Source organism: Arctopsyche grandis, chromosome 3 (genome assembly GCF_051622035.1).
Source record: "Arctopsyche grandis isolate Sample6627 chromosome 3, ASM5162203v2, whole genome shotgun sequence".
Classification (NCBI taxonomy): domain Eukaryota; kingdom Metazoa; phylum Arthropoda; class Insecta; order Trichoptera; family Hydropsychidae; genus Arctopsyche; species Arctopsyche grandis.
In genome coordinates this window covers 30,732,730-30,758,877 of record NC_135357.1, presented here as the reverse complement: position 1 = coordinate 30,758,877, position 26,148 = coordinate 30,732,730, and the positions used below count along the sequence as shown (strand labels likewise).

The following is a 26,148-nucleotide window of genomic DNA, read 5'->3' as shown; positions in this document are numbered from 1 at the left end:
CCCTCATAGACTCTCAATTTGGAGACAGCGCGATAAATTAATTAATATTTCAATTTATGCATGTACGTATGTGTATTGCGAATCCGTATTAGAATTTACGAGCAATAACTACTAAGTGTCTAATAATTTCGTCTACTATAAGTTTAAAATATTCAAGACATTATTAATCATATTTTATGATGAGACGAAAAACGTAATGTAATCATTTTGGTTTACATGCAATGTGTCCATCAATCTTTCAAAATAATAAATTTGTTAATAATGTTTCCGAGGGTGCCTAAAAACCAAAAATTTTCAAGTTCAAAATCAAAGCCTTGTGGCAAACTTCCAAAAGGCGACATTTTAATATAATTTACATACATACATATATTTGTACACATGTATTTGTCTACATATATACGGTGACCGGAAAAATGCACTCGAGATAGTTGCACTCTCGAGACATCCAGACTTTCAAAGATGCTCAAGGAGAACTAACGCAATAGAATTCCTCAAAAATGCGTCAAGGAGTATTTGTATGTTATCTGAGGGTGCTAATCTCTTTTTGTGGAATTCTATTGCGTAAGTTATTTTTGAGCGCCTTTGTAAATTATGACTTTCCGAAACTGTGCTACTATTCAGTGCAATTTAGTGCATCTTTCCGGGAACCCCTACATACATTTGTACAAGCGTAGTGCACTAGTAGAGCTATTTCATACCATCGCAATGCCTAATACGCTGCTGACAAGGAAATGTGGTTATTAAAAAACAAAGATTGACCATCTCCTGTTAGTGATAAGCTGATTTTTCGAACTTACTTATTGTGACAGAACAATAAATAGGTGTCCTTCCCACGAGTTTCTCGTAAAATCGATCTATTAGAAACTTAAATTTGTTGAATCTATAAGTTTTACCTACATAATGAATTTTTTGCAAATTTTCTGTGTCTCAAAAATTTGTTGATTATCCATCTGTATCCAGATGTCACCACTGTATTATATACTAGTTGTTTTACCCGGCTTCGCTCAGTATTTGTAATATAAACAGCGTAAACATGGCGAATCTAATAGTAAATATTCATTTGTTTTTTTATTAAATTTATTTGAATCGAAAAAAATACAATATTTAACCAATTGAATAGTCGACATAGAAACTTTGTATTATTTACGAAGTTCCCAACCAAAGATACAAACTTACAAAGTCTCTTTCGAAATTATATATTTAGTCAACAGTATGGCTTAATGGTAGCGTGTATGTTTAGCACCAAGTGATCAGTGGGTTCGATCCGCCATACTGCTGGTTAGATTTGAGGGTATTTGTGAATCCAAATCGATCGTTTCTTATCAGAGTTTGCCAATTTTATCTGATCATTGTTGAAACGGTTCCTCAAAATTGGCAAAAAATCATCTTTTTCTGCTGTTGCAAATCTTCTGTATTTATTGTGTGTATAATTTGTAAAAAGTATGCACAAAAATCTAAATCCATAGATGTCTCAATGGATTAATTCTGTAATTAATTAATTAATTACTTGTTATTTCGTGTTCTTTAGCTTCTGAAAATACAGCGATTTATGTAATAATAAAATGCTGCATTGTTTGTAATTAATTGTCCTGGAAGGCGCATTGGGGTCTTCCTATCAAGCCTTTCTGGTATATATCTACGTAAAAATAAAATTAGATACTGTTATGTTTAAAAATTGTTGGTACTCACATACATATGTACATTAATAAGTGTAACCATTTGTATCGCCTTAGGGTAATTTCTTGGGGATATGAGGACAAAAAATAAGGAGCGAAATCATGCACAATGCACATAAATAAATAACTTAGTATGGAAATTGTGTGATATCGCCGACTTAATATGAAGAAAGGTAAAAAAAATAAATTTATTTTAATCATACTCAAATTTATGAGTAGGCAGCCCTGGTATATTACATGTAATAGATATATTCGATCCTAATAGGCGATTGAATAAAAACAACGTAGTTTCGACTTCGTAGTAGTAAACACGTGTGTTTTTCTCAGCCACAATATTATTCAACAGAGGTTAAATCCATCATCATATACAATGCTTTTGCTCTGTTAGCATATGTAATATCGGATATTTCCAAAACAAAAGGTCAATTCCACGTGTTTTTCTGAACCTTAAACTAGTTGCCATTTTATCAAATGTATTGTATATAATACAGAAAGCTTTTTCTTTATTGTTAAATACGAAAGGCTTAAATCTTTTGTGTCCAAAACGGAGGAAATTCTTTGTAGAAACGTTTTTCAAACTTCCTTTAATATTTTTCGCTCTCAATCCCTTCCAAATGTATTTGGAAAGAATTTAAAGCATTGTACTTAAATTATTCCTAGTACAATATTGAAGCCAAAAAAATTAGGTTTCATCAAAATAGAGTGACATATGTATGTAGTTATTCAAGCACCTACTATATATTGCAGTAATTAAATGTGTCTTCTATTTATATGGAATAATCGTTATATAACCGTACTAAGTACTAAGGGTCAGCTTAAAACCGATCGAAGGGGCTGTTTTATCGTCGAGGAACCCTTTAAAATAATCAATGACCCATCTCGAAATTCTCGAAATAAATCGCACGGACCCTCATTCGGTTTAATTTGCAATGCAGTATATGTAGGTACATGTATAAACTGAGAAATTCGATACAAAAAGTAAATTGAGAAAAATCACACCGTATCGTCGATCCTTGTTTAGACGAGACCGAACACGATTCAATTTTCCACAGACGTGCGGTCGAAATAAATAAAAGATCGCTATTTCGATCGTAAACGGGTCATTCCCTTTTTATATTATTTGTCTTTCGATCTTATTTTTCCGCGAATAAAATATAAAATAAGATAATGCCAGTCGATCGTATAAACAGCTCAACTATTCGTTAATCATCGATTCGATTATAGTTTGCGGAATTGCGTGTGAAAAAACTCATATGTACGGTAGTGTACGATCGTTTGCGAAACTTTAATTGGGTCGTTCGTTTGATCTGTGATTGTTTTGTTTTTGTTTTAGATGCGTATCCTTTCGACGATGATGTGTTAATTTTCTTCTCGCGTTTACACTCACATTGGCGAATTTAAAATGGGTCGTTTTTCAGGCGAACTTTTCAGAATTACGACCCACGAGGAGTTAATCAGAAAAAGTTTTTTGGACGTCGTACGTCTCGAAGTGGATGAAAAAACCGTTATCAGATTAAATTCGGGTCCTAATTAAAGACTTGGGAAGTCTCTGAGCGATGGCTTCCGAAGAATTCCAATAAAAGTACGCGGAATATTTTTCTGGATATTGAATAGACCCTCGCTTAATGTTAATTTATTTATTTAAAGCTTGGACCATTGTGGCAAATACATATATATTTAACCAGCAGCATAGCTCGGTCGCTAATAGGGATCCCAAATCCGAATATTCGAATCCTTTTAATACGAACTTATTTTTTTATTTTCAATCTAAAGCACATTTAGTTCTACGTGATGTTCCGGATAATGATTCTCTTAACATTTTAATAATATCTTGAACTCTTTAAAACTACAAATAAATAATTTAAAGCTACTATTCGATATTCGAATATATTCAAATATTTTGGATCCCTAGTCGCTAAGCTTCTACCTATCATCGAGAGGCGCCGGGTTCGATCCCATGAGCTGACCTCGATTGAAAAAAAAGTAGAGTAGTGCGTAGAGTAGTAAAAACTGAGTAGTGCTGCTGGTCAGACCTGGATATTTGTGACTTCAGGTCAATCGTTTCCAATCAGAGTTTGCCAATTTTCTCTGATTTCATTGTTGAAACGGTTCCCGATTAAAAATTGGGTAAAACCCTTTCTACCTACTATGTCACCACTATTTGATTAAGATTAATGTACAATTCATAGATGTCTCGTTAATTTGCGAGTTTTCAGTTTCTCGTAATTCAGCGACTCATACTTAACTGTATAATAAAAAATGCTGTATTGTTTGTAATTGGCCAGGAAGGTGCATTGGGATTTACCTGTAAGGCCTTCCTGGTATAAAATGTAATAAATTTAATGTAATATACATAAAAAACAATATCAGAAAAAGTTCAGGAAATAATTGAAGTAGTCACAAAACATTAAAAAAAATTGTCATTTAGATTGTATCAATAGTCAGCACCAATATACATACATATGTATCTACAAGAACCAGCTTTGAGTAAAAAACATACCCGTGGGGCCCAAATAAAAGAGATAAGATCAATATTCACTCATATATCACATTCAATCATGAAAATAATGATGAGCGCAGGCTACCAGACAAATAGGTTAAAATAATATCTGATAATCTACGCTTACTGAGGTGGAAAATGTCACATTCAGGCACGGCAGCAACGATTTCATTAAGAATTCGGATAGATCTTAGAACAAGAGCCATCCGATAAAGGGTTGTGCGAGCAGGAAGTACCACGCACATAATTATCACAGATATAAAGTCCCTAATTTTATCGCGATTATAATATTATTTTATTACAATCGAACATGTACACTCGTTTTTACAGTTCGCTCCAAAGCGACGAATGTACTAATAAAGATACAATACGATCAATACAATCAATACAACCGTTTATGCAATGCGAATTCATAAAAACATCATTCACAGTGACATCTATGGAGAAATTTTTGTAGAATTTTATTATTAAAATTGGCGAATCTTCAGACGCTGAATAGCCTGAGATTTTCAAGACAGATTGGAAAGGGGATTAGTAATTTACAAGAATTTACAAGAACCGTTTGAATGTAAATCAGAAAAATTGGCAAACTCTGATGGAAAACGATCGATCTGGAGTCACAAACCAAGGTCTGGCCAGCAGCCACTAGTGGGAATCGAACAGTGAACACTCTGCTCAAAAGAATAATACGATAAACTTACTAGTCCACATATTTAGATATAATGAAAATGTATTTTTCAGAGTATACTGTTGGTCAGACCTGGATTTGACTCCAGGTTGATCGTTTCCTATCAGAGTTTGCCAATTTTCTCTGATTTCATTGTTGAAACGGTTCCCGGAAAAAAAATTGGCTAAAAATCCTTCCTACCTACTATGTCACCACTATTTGATGTATGATTAATGTACAATAAAATTTATGTACAATTCATAGATGTCTCGTTAATTTGCGAGTTTTTCAGTGTCCCGTAATTCAACGACTTGTAATAAAAATGCTGCATTTCTAATTGTAATTGTAATTTGTAATTGGCCAGGAAGGCGCATTGGGATTTACCTGTAAGGCCTTCCTGGTATATATGTAAAATAAAAAAATAAAAATAATATGCTTTTGAAATTCGTTAAATTTATTTTTATATTCAGTTTTATAACAACAAGCTTCATATTTACACATGCAATAGCAAACGATTGACGATATTTCAAATATACAATTTGTTCAATATTTCAAAATTTAATCCCAATGTAAACTAATATACCAATATCATGTTGACTTGGTTCACTGCTCCGCCGATTGCTTTCATCTATAAATATTGTTTTGCATGCGGATAGTATTCGAAGTGTATACAAACGAGCTCGTGCGCTGAAAATATTTATTTTGCAACGTTTCAACGTCTTGGAATATTGTATTGGAAATGTTTCCCGGGAAACGAACGCATTGAAAAATGAACGCGTGTACATGAATAAGCGGCCACTCGCGAAGCTTCCCAAAGCTTAGGCATAAAGTATTGAACATATGAGCGGTTCTAAACACGCGTGTTTAAGTATGCATATGTATATGTATGCACATCTTCAGTGAGGACGCATCTTGCTTGTATTGTGTATACGTATGTATATAAGTAATGTTTGAGGTGCGGTTGAAAATCACGGGAATTTCACGTAAGATTGAATATTTGCAATCTTTAGATTATAAAATAATACAAAATATAAATTGATAAAGCATTTTAGTAAAGTTCCTTGAGAAACGAAGCATAGGGTGGGGATGCAATGTTTCGTAACACGTTCGGCAGTATTAAAGTAGAAACACACAGAAAGGTACGTGGCACGGGTTTTTTTTAGATAGTTTTGCACATGCGAAAAAAAATGCTAAGCGTCCTTTGGTACGCCAAATCTGTAACGCAGCATCCTTTCGGAAACCTCACATCCTGGAGTTTTTTTTTACATACCTCCTTTGCATTTCACATTGTTTTCGTGTTAGTGGTCATTTTTTATATCTCTTATCTCGTATCCGATCGTTTTCATACTTTGCCTTATTGCTCATTTTGGTCATCAATATACGTTAATGTATCGTCTGCCATTACGTTGGAGATAAAATATCGTATACAACGCGTTTTAAAAACGGGGCCCGTAGACCTTCCTGACGTTTAACAAGCGTTGTCACTTGTATTGTAACCTGTTCGCCATGATACGGCCATATCAGATTTTAATTGTTTAAACGCCTATAATTCACTCTATATTTTATAAAATTTGCTCTATAGGTTCTCGTTATCTCTAATATTTAAATATTTATAGTTTTAGCTCTCATATGTATATATAAATTTCAAATTTGGCGTCTAGCTTCATGTAATGTAATACACGATATATATATTGATTTTTGGCCAAATACGTCAGATCTGACATTTCACTGTATATCTCTTCAGTGAGTTTTATCTGCGAGATAAGTATTCAATAAGAAGTTATGTTGTATCTAATTGTTAATATGATTTACAATAAGCTTATATACATTTAGTTTTTTACAATAAGCTTAAATACATACATCACATACAATTATTTTTAGTTATCAGCTGATTTTTCTTTTGTGATCTTTTGTATTGGCATAACAACCAGCGACATGTGTAGCTCAGTGGTTAGCGTTGGATACTTTCTACTGAGGGAATTTGAAGGGGTAGGTTCAGGATCCAAATTAAAGACTAATATCGCTTCACGGCATTTATTCAACGATCCCAGAGGTCCACTCCAGAATAATCTTATCTAGCCTGTGTACCTCCTTAAGAAGGACAAGTTGCACATCACAGCTCCCCCGATCCATTAATATGTCTATTGTCTAGAGATGTAAAGGTCTACCGTGGTGAGTCTATTGTTTACCCAAGTCTGTGAGAACTCCAGCGTATCTTTTGTTCGGACTCTTGTTCCTGAGTCCCGTTAGGCTAGTCCGGGGTCTCTATTGTTCATCCACGAATGCATTTAGACAGTGGATACTATCTCTCTCATGTTCCCATGTTACAGTATAATAAATCATAATAAAAATTCATATAACCAGCGACATAGCTCAGTAGTTATCGTATAACTTTATCAACTGAAGGGTCATGGGTTTAAAACCCTGGCCCGGTGTTGCTAGCACCTTGGTTACATGTGACCAAGCCGATGGTTTCGTACCATAGTTTGCCAATTTATCTGATTTCATTGTTGGAACAGTTCTACTAAATTAGCAACCTATTACTGTTTCTCAAAAATTTGAATTTCTAGCATCTCGGATTTGTTGATTATTATAAAAATATGCTACACACATACATATGTACATACATAATTCGTTTCATATGCATACATGTAGATATGTATCTCTATAGTATTGTATAAAAATATAATTGTATTTGTTTGGAGATTTTAATGCTTGTTTACAAAAAAATGGTTTTATTTGTAATAAAATAATTTTCATATTTGATAAATGGAAGAGAAATTTGTCGAAATAATAAGATACTACGAATTAATAATAAAATGACATGCGTCTCTCACCGCTGGAGTTTCATGCTGAAAGTTGGAATTTAGGTTGTAGAGTAAAATTATGTGTCATTTTTTTTTATCTTTGTATTCATTATGACTGACAATGAAATCGAAGTACGTAAATCTCTAATTTTCTGTTCTGAATCAAAGATTTGCCACTTCCTCTCATACTAATATAAATTGAATAATATATTACAGTAGTTCTGTAAAAGTGACCCAACGCACAGGACTAATATGTTGAAAACATTATAAATCGTATTTATATTATAAAAAAAATAATGGAAGAAAAATAAGAGTAATCTGCCACTTCCAGTTGAGGGATGCTTACCAAATTTTATACATTACTTTTTATTACGCTTAAACTTCTAGATATGAAATTTCAATTCAATAAACCAAAAGGTTTCTGAGAAAAACATAAAAAACCTCGATTCTCTAGAGGTTATATAAGGTTATAAAGATTATTATTTCTATTACATTAAAAAAATGAGCTATGAAAATCGAAGAAAAAAATCGGGAATTCGCCATTTTTAACAAACCAGTTCGTTTATTACATATTTTAATTTTAAAACAAAAAAATATTAATTGAAATCTCGAGGTCAAATCACAAAATTTAAATCTATTGTTACTACGAACAAAGAGAGTAAATTTTCAATAAAATCAATATTGAAATTAAAATTTTATTTCAAACAATTAAAAATATAGAAGAAGAATATAATAGGATATTTTGGAATTAAAAAAGGAAGGAATTATATATATACATCAGTGGCGTATATTGGGTGTGTGCTAGGTGTGCGGCGCACACCCGTGAAAACCAAAGACCACATAAAGTAGTATTTTAATACAAAATAATGTGTTGTTGTATAAACAGGCATTGATGTGTATGGTGTATTTACCGCGTGCGCTAAATGTATGGTGTATGGTGTGGTGTGCAGTCTGCAGCGTGTTGTGTGATGTGTGTATGTAGTTTGTGCGCCGCGACGAGAGAATACCTATGCCGTGCAGCAAATTGGTGGGTTTGGTTGGAGTGTGCAGGCGGATATTCGCTTGTATAGGTTTGTTCGCGATATTAAGACGTACGGTGTGCTACGACTTCAGAGCACCGCGCACCGCACCGCACCGCACCGCACCGCACCGCACCGCACCGCACCGCACCGCACCACTCGGCAATTGACCGAATGCGATGCGACACGTGCTCTCGTACTTTTTCGCACATTCGTATTTTTATGGTCATATTATTACCTCTAATAACTAATAATGGCTAACAGTGTTCAAGACATTTTAACTATTCCGTTTTCAAATAGAAGTTTTGAGATAAAATTAAAAATAATTAAATATGGGAAACCGTGTCCGTCTCTTCCAAATTTATCCAGTTTGCATAAAGAAAAAACAAAAGTTTACACTAGACATTTTTGCGTTTCAAATTATAAAAAATTCGAATGGATTACAGGCTGTGAAATTCGATCCAAACTTTTCTGCTGGCCATGTTTATTGTTCTCCAAAGATATTAATGTGTGGAACAAAGAAGGATTTGCTGATCTCAACCATTTGACAGCAGCACTGAAGAAACACGAAGGATCGCAGGCACACGTTCAATCATTTCTTTCCATACAAATGTTTGGCAAACAACGAATCGACGTATTAATTGACAGTCAACGTAAAGCCGAAATAAGTCGACATAATGAACAAGTAAATAAAAATAGAGATGTTTTAAAACGAATTATTAACGCAATAATCTATCTAGGAAAACAAGAACTGTCCCTGCGAGGTCACGACGAGTCATGTAATTCCGTAAACAAAGGCAATTACATTGAATATCTAAATGCTCTTCGAGAATATGATTCTGTTTTAGATACTCATTTAAATACTGCTACTACCTTTCGTGGTACTTCTCCAAGTATACAAAATGACATAATCGAAGCAATCGCTCATGTTATTAAAGTTCATATAAAAAATGAAGTAGAGTCAGCAAGTTTTGTTGCTATTATTCTCGATGAAACTTCAGATATAATGACAAAATCACAGCTCTCAACAGTTTTACGTTTTGTATGTAAAGGCAATGTACATGAACGGTTTATTAGTTTTACAGACGTTAGTGCTGATAAAACATCTAATGGTCTATTCCGTCACGTGGTGAACATAGTTGAAGAATTTAAAATTCAAGACAAATTGGTTGGACAGACTTATGATGGAGCAAGTGTAATGAGTGGACACGTAAATGGTTTGCAATCCAAAGTCCTCAATGCTTATCCTTTTGCTCTTTTTACACACTGTTATGCTCATGTATTGAATTTAGTATTGCAGCAAGGTCTTTCTGATATTAAAGAAAGTAAATCATTTTTTCAAACTTTAAATGGATTGTCTACATACTTTTCAAAATCTTCCAAAAGAGTATTCGCTTTACAGGAATTTGTGACAAAAAGACTTCCCTCTGTAGCACCCACAAGGTGGAATTTTACATCTCGTTTAAGTAGCACAGTACAACAATACAGAAGTCAATTTACAGATTTTTTTCGACATGTTATAGAAAATTGTGAATTATGGGACAGAGATACTGTTATAAAAGCACGAGGGTTTTTAGGCTTTTTAGAGGATTTTCAAACAATTAAACTTCTTCAAATTTTTTCAAAACTGTTTGGAATAACTGATGTTTTGTATAACATTCTTCAATCTAAATCTTCGGACGTTTTATATTGTTGTAAAAAAATTAATGATGTTTTGCAGCAACTGAAATACGAAAGGGATAATAATTTTGAAATGTTATGGAATAATTATTTAAATGAAAAAAATGATGATCATGATCGTAGGCCACAAAGATTAAAAAATTATTCAGAAGTAGAAGATAAAACTTCATTTCGTCAATTATATTTCAAAATAGTTGATAGCATAATCGCACAAGTCGAATGTAGATATTCTTCACTTTCCAAATTAGAATATTTCCACCTTCTTTGTAATGATAAATATGACGAATATAAAGAAAATTTTCCAAATGTTTTAATTAATAAATTAAAAGATTTTTATGGATCACTGTTTGATTATATTCGATTGAAAAACGAACTCATTGTGCTATATTCCAGCTCTGAATTTTCAGAGAAACCTGTTCATGAATTAATACAATTCATGACAAAAAATAACCTCAAATCTGGTTTTAAAGAGGTGTTTAAGCTGGGAGAATTAATATTAACGATACCAAGCAGTACAGCTTCAGCAGAACGTTCTTTTTCGGCGCTGAAAAGAATAAAAACTTGCTATAGAGGTACGCAAGGTCAAGATAGATTATGTGGCCTTAGCTTAATTTCAATAGAAAAAAAGTTATTGGTGGAATTAAAACAGAAAGACACATTCTATGCAGACGTGATTGAAAAGTTTATGTCTCAGAAACGTCGCATTGAACTTATGTATAAATAACTAATAAATTAAACATTTTTGTAATGCAAAACGAGTATTTTTTTTTAATTGCTAATTTTATACCCTATGCCCTACGGCATACACAGCACACCCGGTATTAACACCCACCGTCCGCCACTGATATACATATATATATATATATATATATATATATATATATATATATATATATATATATATATATATATATATATACATATATATATATATATATATATATATATATATATATATATATATATATATAATATATAATTTCGAAAGAGACTAACTATTGTATATAATAAATATCTAAGAAAAAGATGATGGTTCGATATAGACAACAATATCATTAAATGAAGAGCAGAATCTGTGTTGTTTACAAAATTGTTGAATATGTGTCGGTAAGCACTACCACAAATGATTCATATCATCATTATTACGTTTTTTAATTATTTTTAATCCAATTTTATATTTAGATTTTTTCCCATTACGCCAATATTATGCCAATAAATAGCACCTTCTCTGAACTGCTTAACCACACCCCGTTTATACGTACAGCGGAAGCCCCCTTTGATCCATCCGATTCGATTCCTTCGAGAGCATGCAATACGACGAGCTGAAAGCCTCGGGTTTCGCATCTGAAGATCTGAAAATGGAGCAAGGCCTGCTCGCACCTTCGTATATGCAAAGCTCCTATAAAATGTTCGTCGAACGTTTTCACACAGGGAGAAAGCTCTCGAAAGCTCCGACGAGAGAGACCGGAAACTACAGCCGCGCACTTCCGGCAATTGAGTCTGTGACTTCAATAGCTGCTCCATTTCCCCCTCTGTCTCTTGCTTTCACTGGGAAATGTTCAAACTAATTAATTAAAGCGAGGCCATTAACTGTTGCTCTCTGCGTTTCAAATCGACGTGAATTCGTCCTTAATATATAAAGCCATTCTTTAACTGTCGGAATCGCAAAGCCAATATAATACATACATACATAGTTTCAGAGTAGTCAAACAATCAATCGTTTCCGGTTGCTCAATTGTAGCGCAAATTTTAACAGTCTTCATTTATCTTAACTCATTTCAAATTAGATTTATATCATACGATTTTTACCATACGTGTACTTTTATTATCTTAAAAGCTATTATGGCTTTAGTTTGAGCCTTCATGTTTGTGAGTTTTGCGCTTTCTTCTATTATTGATAAAGTTTTGATTGTTTGCCTAAGTGGTGCTTCTTTTCCTTCGCTTCAGTTTTGCGCTTAAATATTTTTTTTTTACTTTCTGAAACTTCATTCATTTTCTGTATGAACTGAAATTTTTCGTGTCGTTATTATATTATTAAAATTTTAATAACTCTCAAGTAATATTTAACTTTGCATATTTAAAAACTACGTAGTTTGACTATTACAGGTAATGATTCTTAAAAATTTTATAAAATAAATATATTATACCTATATATATATATAATGTCTGAAGTAAATTTAAATTGGACTATAATATAGAACGCAATAATATATTAAATTGATAATTATTTATTAAAAATTACATTAAAATAATAAAAGTTTTTTAAAAACATACCTCTTCTATAATTTGTATATAAAATTATTATTTTGTATAAAAATACCAATAATTTTATTTTTCTACCGCCATCTATGTTTAAAACTAAAAACTGAATAAACGTCAGGCACTTTTCAGAAATTCAAATTTCAAACGCGTCTTAAACGATATTTTTTCTTCATCGTAATGGCGGAGGATCCATTTACTTATATTGATGACCAAAATGAGCAACATAGCAAAGTATGAAAACGATCGGATAAGAAGCAAATTTTTTCCTAAATTGTAATCCTAAGCGAAGCTAAAAGGAGGTGTGTAAATAAAGTTTTCTTTACATATTTATCCATTCTATATTAGCCTCGATCATAGGTGCCACTACAGGTTGCACAAGGCGACATCTATGATTAAAATTTTGTACATAAGTACCATATATCATCATTACATATAATAATTATATACAAAACATCCTGCGACAACCCCTGTCACTCAACTCTTCCACTGAAGAATTCGCTATAGCAGCTCCGTCATATGTAGATATCCATCTTCCCAATTCATCGAGCAAAACTAAAGAGTTGAATACAATGCACCTCAATATTAATGATATTTCATTGAATTCAACCAGGAAGGTCGATTGTCCCAACATTAAATCGTCATCGTCATTGTCCAGTATTGCAAATATTCCATCGATGACAACCGAAGCTCTGCATGCCTTAATGCAAATATATTGAGATTATTGATGCGAATTAACAATAAAGATTTATTAATCTATTGAAAAAAATCCAAGTGGATTTTCGTCACAATTTTCGACGACAAATCAAAACACGTCACAATTGAATATGTTTGATTTTTGATCTCAAATTAAGTACAATTTTCATATATTAAATTTTGCGAACCACGCAATTTTGCGTGACTGGAATATTATAATTATACTAATTATATTTTAAAATTACTCTTAATTCTTATAAAACGTACCCTTTAATGTATAAAGTGGTTGATTTAATAAAGTAAATATTCAAATTTATAATGCGCTTAGTGTATTTATCACACTAATTAAAGACTCGAGAGGCTAAGACTTTTTTTAGTTTTATTTTTATATTACTAATTTTATTTTTTTATTACAATCAAACATTTACACTCGCCTTTACAATTCGCTCCAAAGCGAGGAGTGTACTAATACAGGTACAATACGATCAATACAGGCATTTATACAATGCGAATTCATACAAACTTCATCCACACTGACATCTATGGAGACATTTATCATTCAAATTAGCGAATCTTCAGACGATGAATAGCCTGAGACTTTCAAGACAGATTGGAAAGGAGATGCCAATTTACAAGAACCGTATCAGAAAAATTGGCAAACTCTGATAGAAAACGATCGATCTGGAGTCACAAACCAAGGTCTAGCCAGCAGCTACTAGTGGGAATCGAACAGTGAAAATCTGCTCAAAAGCATAATATGCTAAACACTAGTCCACATATGTAGATATAAAATGATTTTGAAATTCGTTACAGATACAATATGATCAATACAATCAATACAACCATTTATGCAATGCGAATTCATAAAAACATCATTCACACTGACATCTATGGAGAAATTTCTGCAGCATTTTATTATACAAATTGGCGAAACTCGTGAAAGTGAATAGTTTAAAATTTGTAAGAGAGATTAGAAAAGAGATTCCAATTTACAGGAACCGTTTCAATGAAAATTGAAAAAAATGGCAAACTCTGATAGGAAACAATCAACCTGGAGTCACATACCAAGGTCTGGCCAGCAGCTACTAGTGGGAATCGAACCGTCATCACTCTGTTCCAAAGCATAATATGCTAACCACTAGTCCACGCTGTTTAAGCATTCTTAAACGGTTCGTGCCACAGTCTGTATCTTTAATTATTAAATGTTATTTTAAGACCTTCAAGAATCGAGTTTGGTTCGTATCATTTCTTAGACAAAGTTGCAAGGTATAATTTGAATAGTTAATAATTATACGGCTGTCTTGTGACCGTGCAATTAATATTTTATTTTTAATCTAATATTAAATACAAAATCGATATTGTTTCAATGCGTAACACATATATATATATACCTATGTATATATTCAATACGTTTCGAACAATGTTACGGCTGAGACTACATATATATATCAGACTAATAGTGACAAGAGAACGCTCAAAGGAACAGATTTCGTTTTATACCAAATAAACACACACGTTTCAGACTCGCAACAATTCATAAATATTTACGAAGAGTTTCTTTTTCTTTTATCGTTGTATTTTTTTTTTTGTTCATCGCCGAAGTTTCGTTCTTTTCCTTTCCACGTTTTATTTTCACGTGACTCAGAGTTGTTAACTCGATTGCGTAATTTAGTATGCGAATTCTTGTAAATTTGACAGAAACGCGTTTAATTCGGCAAAAGTCGTTTTTCAAACCCTATAATTGAAATTCTTCTTAGCTAGGAAAACTGCGCGAGGCCGAGACATTTTTCTTTTGTCCTCGGGCTCTTCTTTTTTTTCGTATTTATTAAGAAGAGGAAGTTGGAAAAAATATGCGGTAAGATTTCGCCTGTGCGCGACATTATTTCATCATCATTCATCCGAGCCTTACATTGTCCTTGCTTTTAAAGCCTTTTTTACTGTACGCTCTCTCAATGATATATCTGAATAATCTACGCCATAAAATTGTGCTGATCGTACGAATCGCTCAGTTGAAAAAGTGTACCAAGTCCAATTGGAAATTCGCCAGAAAATTGGCATTGAAATTAAACACAATGTTATTAAGTGCGCCATACTTAAAGCTCCATAAGTGTAATACTCATAATCCACCAGATAAGCCTATTGAACTCAAATCAACGTTTTTCAAACAATATAATATACTAGTGTTGTGCCCGTTGATCTCAACGAGTGGTTTCGGAAAGGAATTGAATTAAAATAAAGTTAATGTTATATATTTATAAATATATTAGGCACGCGCACGTATTAATAATAAAATGTTGAGTGCGCGCATTACGCCCTTTCACTCATTCGAAATGATGAATGAATGTGTGTGTCTTCGTGGATGTGTGTATGTTTGTACGCTCCCGCGCTGCGCATCTAACACTGACGTCACCAGCTCCAAGTCAAGTGCTCAATATCAGGAGCACATGTCAGATGCTCCACCCCCCCCCTCACTTCACCGCGTCTCCTCGACACGATCAATCGTCACGCCACATTAAAATGCACCCATTGCTCAGAATGTATCGTTGTTGCTCTAATTGGTCAAACGTTTTAAGACCACTTCACACTGATTGGTTGTGCGCCTCGTTTGCGTGTATTTATTTTATTAAATATCTCTAGGCACAAAAAATACTCCAAGCATTCTAAAATTTGTTTTTTTGAAATCTCCATACTGGTCGACGCGTCCGCCATATACCCACAAACATATATATGTACATCTCGTCCATTTTTACATACCTCTTTTACGTTTCACTTACGATTATTATATATTATGTATATGTATATTTTAGTTTTATTTCAAAATAATACTTTAGATCACTTCAACTGAAAACAGCACTCTAAAGACAGTTAGAGAATTTACATACGTATAAATGAGTATCCAAAATAATTTAATGTGATGTCGAAAGGTGCTCGAATTGGTTACATGTTGCATGAACCACTCTATCTATAGACCGCATTTGAGTAGTACGGGTGAACCACACCTGCGACCGTGAAGAGTTCAAGATGGGGTTGGGGTGGATTAACGTGGGGTGTTCCCAAGGTAGGGTATCTCGTTATTTATTCAGACATTCGTATATTATTAAAAAGCCACTTTTGATATTAAATTTTGAAACGGGTTTGTATTTGGCGTGACATCTCATTACCGCCGATACTAAAACCATTCTTGTTCCAATTTTGCTTTCTGACTTTCATGTATAGTATATGTATATATTTATTGAATAATTATTTATTTAATAAATAAATAAGTTTGTGCTATTGTGACATTACAGGAGTCGAAAAAATACAGATGAGAGATGAGAAAAATAAAAATATATATGTACATACATATGTATGTATATACACAGACAAAAAATCCACTTATATGTAGTCATAAAAAAACAATAGCATTATAATAATAGCAGATAAAGTAAAAATATCAAATAACAAAATATAAAGAAGAAAATGTCTAACACCTACTATAGCCAGCATGAATATATAAGAACCAGCCGGAAATACAAAAAATCCCTGCGTGACCCAAATGGAAGACAGAAGATCTAAATTCCACTCATACGTCACTTTAAATTATGAAAATAATGATGAGCGCAGGCTACCAGACAAATAGGTTAAAATAATCTCATAGCCTACGCTCACTGAGGTGGAAAATATCACATTCAGGCTCAGCAGCAACGATTTTATTGAGAAGTCGGATAGCTCTTGGAATAGGAGCCATTCGATAAAGAGCTGTGCGAGCAGAGGTACACCCATCAAATGATGATGTCTACCAGGCACATAATTATTAGCAGTGGTGTCACCCCAATTTTGGAACAACGGGCTTCCATTTTTTTTTTCAATAATAATGTTTTTTTCAAGTTCAAGGCATTACGTGAAAATTAAATTAAAATTTGAATAAATATAAATTGAATTTTTTACGTAATAGTGACTTTTTAGGTGAAAATTTTTCTTATATATTACGTGAATATTATAATATTTAAAATAATTATTTGCATAAATCCATTAGCTTTTAAATTTGAATTCAATAGTGTAATTTAAATTTTTGCGTTGCTTTTCTGATGTTTCATTATTAATGAGTTTAAGTATGATATTTTAACATCAAAATCAATTATTTTTTAATAGTAATAAGATATAAAATGCGGTGGTTAATTAAAATAAAAAAACTGAAAACAAAATAAAATTTTGAACTGAGAGCACCGTGCGAGAAACTCAAACTAAGTTTTAAGAATACGGAAATCGGATATATGTATACATAAACGTAAAATCATGCAATTAACATATGTATGTATATAATACAATGATAAAATAAAAACAACAGAACTTTAAAATTAAAGCGCAATAGATCAATAGGTAAATAATAATTGAAAATGGAAAAATAACATGCAATACAACTTACAGATAATTTTCCTTCCCAATCGACATTACACTAACTCAATAAAGATTAAAATATTTTGTCCTCTTAAATTTGACTCTAAATTTAAGTCTAAATATGTAAATGAAAATAAAGTCTAACAATTCAATCATGTAGTACCAAATAAAAAAAATACGCCCGTTTCGAATTTCAACAAAGTATTTTGCACGTGTTTGAAAAAAAAATTGGAGTCTTCGACTTTCTTTGGGTGTTAAATTACGATGCAATAAAACTTATGACTTTTGCTAGGATGGAAGGATGATTCCCAGTGTCTGAAAAAAGGTATTTTCTCTTTACCTGCAATATAATCGACTGCGAACTTGCAAATATCGATATCAATTTTCAAGTTTTGTATAATTTTTAAATTTCTGGAACAACGGGTTTCCGGAAACCCATGGAAACCGTTAGGGTGACATTACTGATTATTAGGGATATAGTCCCAACTGTTCCAGCAACGAAAGGCATGACGGATTACCTAATAGAAGCTGGAGAACAAAACGAATTGTATTTCACAGTTCACAGTCAAAGTGTATTTTCAGTTGTTATATATTCCAACTTGCGTTCCAGGTCATTCATATTGGAATACAAGCGCAAATACACTTTCAACAATGTGCGTTTCAAACAGTTGACTTTTGACAGTTCTGATGTTAATACGAATGCTTTAAAATTCAACAATGCGTTAATATTTGCTAGGTATGACGAATAAAGGTAACGAGTACCATATTACGATAACTCTAAGAATGCGTTCAAAACAAAAATGTGACTTTCCAACTTCAATTTACTAGTCGAAAGACATTTTCACGAAAACCTAATCTCTCCATCTTACCTGGTACCGACTTATAGTTGTACTGTATTTTCAGTTGTAGTATATTTTGACCAGTTGAAATGAAATTCGCCATATTGAATCACCCTACGTGGGTTAGACGGAATATATTCCAATGATGTACGCAAAATATATTACAACTTAAAATACAATTCAACTATAATGGTAGTTGGTACCAGGTTAGATGGAATATTTTCCAATAATACATTTGGAAGATACACTTCAACTGTAACATATGTATGTATATGTAATGGTGACTTCGAAGAAATAGATACATATTTTTAAAACAGCCCTTTAGCTATCGTGTATGTAGTTCTGTGTTTAACACAGTGGAGTTTAAGTTTAGAATTTTCATAATCTTCTAACTTTTCGGACATTTTCATGAAATATTCTGCTTTGTGTCGAGTTCCGGGTGAACAATAAAACTTTTAACTGCACTGGCGAAAGCTTGAAATAAGTTTTTGGGAAGACGGTTTCGACGAAGGACAAGATTATGCGGAATTGGGTCAATAGTCTGTTCAATTTTTCAACGAGTGTCCAACCTCCTCGCAAAGTTTACATCTTTCGCCGTTGAATTTTCCCCGCAAACTTTTCGCTTTTCCGACTTGAGAACGTGTCCTCGGCGAATTTCCGCGCGTGACAAACGAGATTTTCTATTATATATGCTTATGTGATAACATGTATACTACTTATCGTGTTTGTGGTTTTGCGTGACGTAATTTTGTATACTAGTGATTTTGTAATATTATTAGCATATTGAATAAGCTTTAATGAAATAAATAAAACCAGCAGCATAGAATAGTGGATACCGTGTAATGCTTTCGAACAAAATGGTCACAGGTTCAAATCGCACCGGTTGCTGCTGGCCAGACCTTGGATTTGTGACCTTGTGACATTGTGACTTGTGAGGTCGATCGTTTCCTACCAGAGTTTTCCAACTTATTTGACTATCATTGAAACGGTTCCAACAATTTGGGAACTTTACCAATTTTCTCACAAATTTTGAGTTTGCAACATCTCGGGTTTTGCAGAATTGTATAAAAAGCTGCAAATTTGACCAAAGATATCTCTGTGGATGTTAATTGATATTTTTATTTGCTATGTATAATACTTACAATACTTTTTACAATGTTTAACCATATATGTTGTGTTTAATATAAAAAATATACATATATGAATGAATGAATTTGTATCACTCTGTAATGTTATATTATAGATTTATTCGATCAAAGCTTAGTATCAAACAATCAAACCAAATCACTGCAGATTACGAATTGTATTACCAGTTTGATTCGAACTCATAATCGATCACTGATCACGTATTCATGATCTAGAAAAAATGTGTGTCTGTGTATTTTGGAGATTTTTTAAACACCGTTAGTCCTATCGAACTGAAACTTAGTATCGCTTACTGAATTTCTTATTGATAAGATGTAATTTTTTTTTTAAATTTTAAGTTGACCGGAAATGGTACCTCCCCTTATCGGTGTTCGGTCTGAAATCGGACTGAAATTTTTTTACATGTAATAGAAATTATAAATTTTATACTCTAATATTTTTTTAATATTTTTATTTTTTCATTTACCGGTAAACCAGGAATGGAATAAATTATATGTATATTGTTTACAGGCAAATGAAATTTGGCGGTAAATTGCAATCCCTACTGCAGATTACACACTTTCATTGGCCTTAAAATTGCTCATATCGTTCAGTTTTATTGTGTAAAGCTACATTCAAATATATGTATGTATGTATGAGTATACCATTTTATGTTTATTCTAGAATTCTAAAAAAGCTGTAAATGGTATTCGGTAAAATCATAAATATCATTTAAATTCTTTTCTTCTCCTTACATTTATATGTAAATCAAATACGCACACTTATATACATATGTATATTATATTGTATTATGCGCGGCAGGAATTCAAAGGAAAGGTCCAAACGTGTTCGAGGACAAACAAACAAATAAAAGTAAAGGTAAAGCACTTTCCGCGTGAACGAGGCTTTGTCCTTTTTAACGAGATCCTTTCGTTTGCGCATATTTTTATTTTATATTATCGCTTTTTTTCCCTGTCTTTGACGAAGCGACCCGTCAACAAACGTGACAGATCGTCGGTAAGCTTTTCCGCAATTTATGCAATAGAAATCTTCTCGAATTTTACGACGAAAATGTCTCGCGACGCCGTCGTCTCGAATCCGGAAAATTTTTCGCACGAATGAAACACTCTCGAGTTTTTCCCCCACCTCCCCTCCCCCCCCCCCCTCCCCGTTTCTCGGGTCAACTTTTCAGTGCGAATTACCATCGGAAACAATGTGCCGAGCTGGCGAATAGTTGACGTAGAGAACAATGTGATTTTGCGTAGGATCAATTTTAGAACGTGGTCGTAGTGTGAAAGGTCACTATCTAAATGCCAACGTGTCCTAGACATTTTTCAGGATTTAATTTAGTCGATAAGTCAGTATCGGATGGTTAGATCTGTGCTTGTACGTGGAATGAAGTTTGAAAAGGGTGCTTCGAATTCAAATGTCACTTTGTACATACTTCTCTAGCATATATTGCTCTGAATAAGCTCTGCATCTAAAATAACGCGCTAACAAATACGCATTATATCAAATTTAAATTTGTTATAAATATTTATAGAATTTTATACCAATGTTTTGTCTCTTTTACAGCGTTTTTTATGCTACATATATTTTACTTTACTTCGCAATTACTAAGCTCATTTATGTAACAAAGTAAAATAAATACTTAAGGTTTTCTATCTACTACTACGTACGTACACACATGCATATGTATGTAATTGAATGGAACCTTTTGTGTTTTCATTGAAATTTATTAACCGATAACAAAATCCCTATCCGTATAATCATTTGATTATATATTTACTTATCTTTCCAATTTTATTCAGGTTTCTTTTTACAAAAATAAAGTAAAAATCAATCAGATTCTAAAGACAATATAAAATATTATACATACATATGTACGTAGCTTGAGATGCTAAAATAAATACATTCATGATCTAATTTTTAAATCGATATTATTGATTTAAAAAGTATGTAGGCATAAATGTACAAACCCATTTTATTACACGTTGAATTTGATATGAAGAGAGTAAAACTTAAAATTACATAAAATAAAAATGAACATCGGATACATATAACAAAATAAATTCGTATTATTATTAATAATATATTTAACACAATATTAGTATTCGGAAATGATCCATGTGTGTTTCAAAACCAACAAAAACAATAACAATTACAGCAGCACTGGACCTGCGATTAAACCCATGACTCCTCAGTTGATAGCATCAAACGCCATTAACATGAGCTATATGTTTGCTTAATGATATATAGGCATGTAAATAAACAGATAAACTTACTCTTATTTATGTACATATATACATATGTATGTTCATATATGAACCGTTACATTTGAACCTGGCGGAAGTCCAATTTCCAATTCCAAAAACACGATTCCTGTTTGACTTAATGTACAAATTGTAATCACTTATTTTAATTTGATATGTCCAGAATCTCGGAAAAGCAGAATAAACGTATTGCAGACCAACAGTATTTTTAAATATTCTTAAACGCAAAACATTAAATATAATGTTTTGCGAAATATTTCTCAAAATGAAAAAAAATCTATTTATGCTACTTTCAAATATATCGGCCCATATGCTAATTAAAAATATTAAACATATATATGTCTTAATAAAAATTTAAAAAAATGGTAATTGTGTATGATTTTATTAATATATATTTTTTTTATAAAAAGGAACGGCACTCGAATGCGATTTAAGCTGTAATAAATGTGTTCATTTTATCAAATAGTCCGATCTACGTTACATTTTTTTTATATAAAGAAAGTATTTCAAAAATTCAGCACATTTTTGAAAAGGTGTATAATTTTTATGTAAATATTTGTATAACAACAATCTCCAAACATTGTTTGAGAAAATACGAAAGTCAATTTTTCAAACACGTGTGCTTTATTCTAATAAATTGTATTCAGACGTGGTTTTTTTTTCTTTCGAAGTTTTATTAAATCAAAATTAATTACGGCACCGATTGATTTACTAACAGTAGCTTTCGAAGCGTTTTATTAACGAACTCCAGCGACCAAGTCTATGAAAAATTAGATTAATAATTCACGCGCGCCATTAGAGAGCGATTAAAAGTCACTTCGCGGTCCAAAACTTCATCGGAAAAAAAGGGAAAGCTCACTCGCATGCGAGCTTTATTCCCGGCTAATCTACACTCCAGAACCGCAGCTCGGTTTTAACTGCCGGCTTAACTGTTGTTTTCGGTCGCAAATTTTCCGGCGCGTAAAAGCTTATCGCTCGGAAAATTTACGACCGACTCGTCTCAAAAATTTCCTCACACGACGCCCACTAAACCCGGAAAACGGCCCGAAAAAAACACGATTTCATCCCTCACACGCACGGAGATATAGGGTGCACGTAACTGTGTCAGGGTTGTCCCAGGGACGCGCCGTACAAAATTAATTGCCGCGATGTGGTTGTATTAGTATTCTAACCCGGTCACTTTTGCCCTCTTTGCAGACGGATCGAATTTGAAGAGTTTTCCAGAACGAGCAAGATGAGCGCAGACTTGGCAGCATCCAAAAAGGTGAACCTCGAGAGGGCGGCCAACTTCATGAGACAATACCGCGATCCAGATTCCAGAGAGCTGAAGAAGCTCTCGGCTAACCAGTTCATGGAAGTTTGGAGCCATTATGACAAAGACGGTGAGCAAATTCTCAATTTAAATAGAATGTATCTCATGTTCGAATTTCGGTCATTCTTCATATATTTAGCCAGCAGCGTGGCTCGATGGTAGCGTTGATACTAAGCACCGAGAGGGCGCCCGGTTCAATCCCGTGAGCTGATCTCGATTGAAAAAAAAAATCTGAGAATAATCTTTAATGCTGCTGGTCAGATTTGGATATTGGTGACTCCAAGTCGATCTATAACATATGTCTCGCTAATTCTTATATATTTTTATTTTAATGCGACGGGTGTACGTTAACGAAATACAGAATACATAAACAATCAGAAATCAAAAATACAGTAATACATATACAATCAGAATATATAGCATATAACAATTAATCAGAAATAATAATCATAGAGACATTTATGGATTATTTTTAGATTTTTTTTTGTGTACAATTTTTATACATATAAATAAATACGAAATTATAGAGATGTCTATACAGATATCTATAGATTTCAGATTACTGTGTATAATTATTACAAATTATACACAGGCAGATTTTGTGACAACAGGAATAGATCTAATACCAATTTTCAGGAACCGTTTCAGCAATGATCAGATAAAATTGGCAAACTCTGATAGAGAAACGATCGATTTGGAGTCACAAAACCCCCGAATCTAACCAGCAGATGGCGAGGACTCGAACCTTTGACCTCAGTGGTGCTAAATATGTATATACGCTACCACTAAGTCAAACTGCTGGCTATATAGTATTTGTATTATGCTTACATAGTCTGTATGTATGTTTGTATGTACGAGTGCGTGGACAAGTATGGAGATTAAAAAAAAAATTTTAGAATACAGGGAGTATACGATACTAGTGTTGTACCCGATGACATATGTATCATAGCATGGGTGTTGGCATATTAAGTTATTAAATAAAAAAAAAATAATAGAAATATGTGGGTTCGATCCACACGCCGTCGAATATTTACTTTATCTATGTACGTAGTTTTCAAATAACATACCTTTCAAATATATTTATTTAATTTAATATTTATATTTAATATGAAAAAAAGGGTAAAAACTACCTACATATGTACATGTAACAATATAAAACACCAATAGAAAAATTAATTAATTCTTCAATAGATGACGTTAAATTCTCTGCCAAGATGAAACATTGGTAGAAAATAGTATGTTTATAATAGTAAGTTTTTTTCTTTTGTAATTGTATTCGTATACATATACGTTTTGGCAATGGTTTAGCTGTGGCGTACATATGTATGTCGAATCTAAAGAACTATTATATGTAGTACGGCGAGCGTTATCTCAGACAGACACACATACAGACTGAATAGTGATATTATATATATGATGCATAGAGATGTGGCGTGACGACAGACCGTGTCGAGGAGGTGGGGAAGTGGGGAAGCGGGGTAGCGAGGAAGTGGGGTAGCGCGTATGACACGTGCTCCTGATATTGAGTGAGTTGGAACGGGTGGCGTCAATGTCAGATGCGCTGCGCGGGAGCACATACACATACACACATCCACACACCTACACATTCATTCATCGTTTCAACGTGGGCGGACAGGGAGCGTTTTAATACGCGCGCGTGCCTATAAATTACCTCATACTATATTTATATATTACATATAATTTTATTTTAATTCGTGTATCAATTGCTTTCCGAAGCAACCCGTTGAAATCAACGGGCACAACACTAGTATGTACCTATATACATACATATATAGTATTTATATTATGCTTCAATGTCTTGTCACAGTTACGCGTGAGGGTATTCTGTAATGACACTGTGGCAAATATGTAAATAAATAATTTCTGCTTGATTGAGATGTTTGCTACCTTTACAAGGTTTTTGTCGTACATATTAGAATGTATTATTGAATTGTTTTCTAGTGTAATAATGGACGTTTGAAACGATTTCGCAGTAAATAATAATGGATTCTGAAACTTTGTAAGTGTAATATATTACAAAGCTTCAAATGAAAGTTTTCTGTTTAAGTAGTGTACTTCTTTCTCTGTGCTTTCGAACGTATATAAATTTTATTTTAAAACTTTTCCCCACATAATTCCAACTCTTCTTTCAGTTCGTAAGCATATATTATACGGAAGTACTTGTTTATAATACTGTGAAGTTTTAAAAATAATATCAGCTGGAATATCTTCAGAAAAATTTAATATTTATATAGGTACATATGAGTCGTTATATTTGAAAGTGGCGGAAGACCAATTTTCAGTTCCAAAAATATTATTTCTGTTTGACTTCGATCATTCAAAAAAATTCGCTAATTCGATCACTCGAGAGGCCTGTATAAGTGGTTCAATTTGTGCAAAGTTCAAATTATCCAAAAGTTCAAATTCAATTTACATACACATATCATATCATCCATCATCATATTACGATCGTATTGATTTTGAGAAACTTTCAACCATTATCTTCTATACCTTTTCATAATTTGAGTTCAAAATAGAATTTCTAAATTATTTATATAGTATGTGATTAATTTAACCATTTAAATCTCATAGTCCAAAATATTACTTTATCGCATACCTTAAGTTTTGTGATCTTGCTAAAATTCAAGATCGAGATTTTGACTGATTTCAACTTGGATTCAATCATTGACCACGTGTTTAGGGTTTTTATGTGTTTTATTTAATACTAGCTGAACCCGGCATGCGTTTCAATGCCACAACAACGCGTGCAATTCCCGTTCCCGTTCTCGGTATAGATATATTAAATAATATATAAATAAAATAAAAATAAATAAATAAAATAAATAAATAAAATAAAGACGATAAACGATATATAATAATAATAATTATTATTTTTAGTTGTTTGTGTATATATATGT

General features: G+C 32.8%; 1 protein-coding gene across 1 annotated transcript in view; it reads left to right on the top strand.

Annotated features, from left to right (window-relative positions):
• Cbp53E (Calbindin 53E) overlaps nucleotides 1-26,148 on the top strand; it is a 125,788-nt gene that overhangs the window by 29,633 nt on the left and 70,007 nt on the right. Inside the window, exon 2 of the mRNA XM_077427097.1 lies at nucleotides 23,116-23,300. Coding sequence (XP_077283223.1) covers nucleotides 23,153-23,300 — 148 coding nt within the window. The 5' untranslated portion in view covers nucleotides 23,116-23,152. The remainder of the gene's footprint in view (nucleotides 1-23,115; nucleotides 23,301-26,148) is intronic.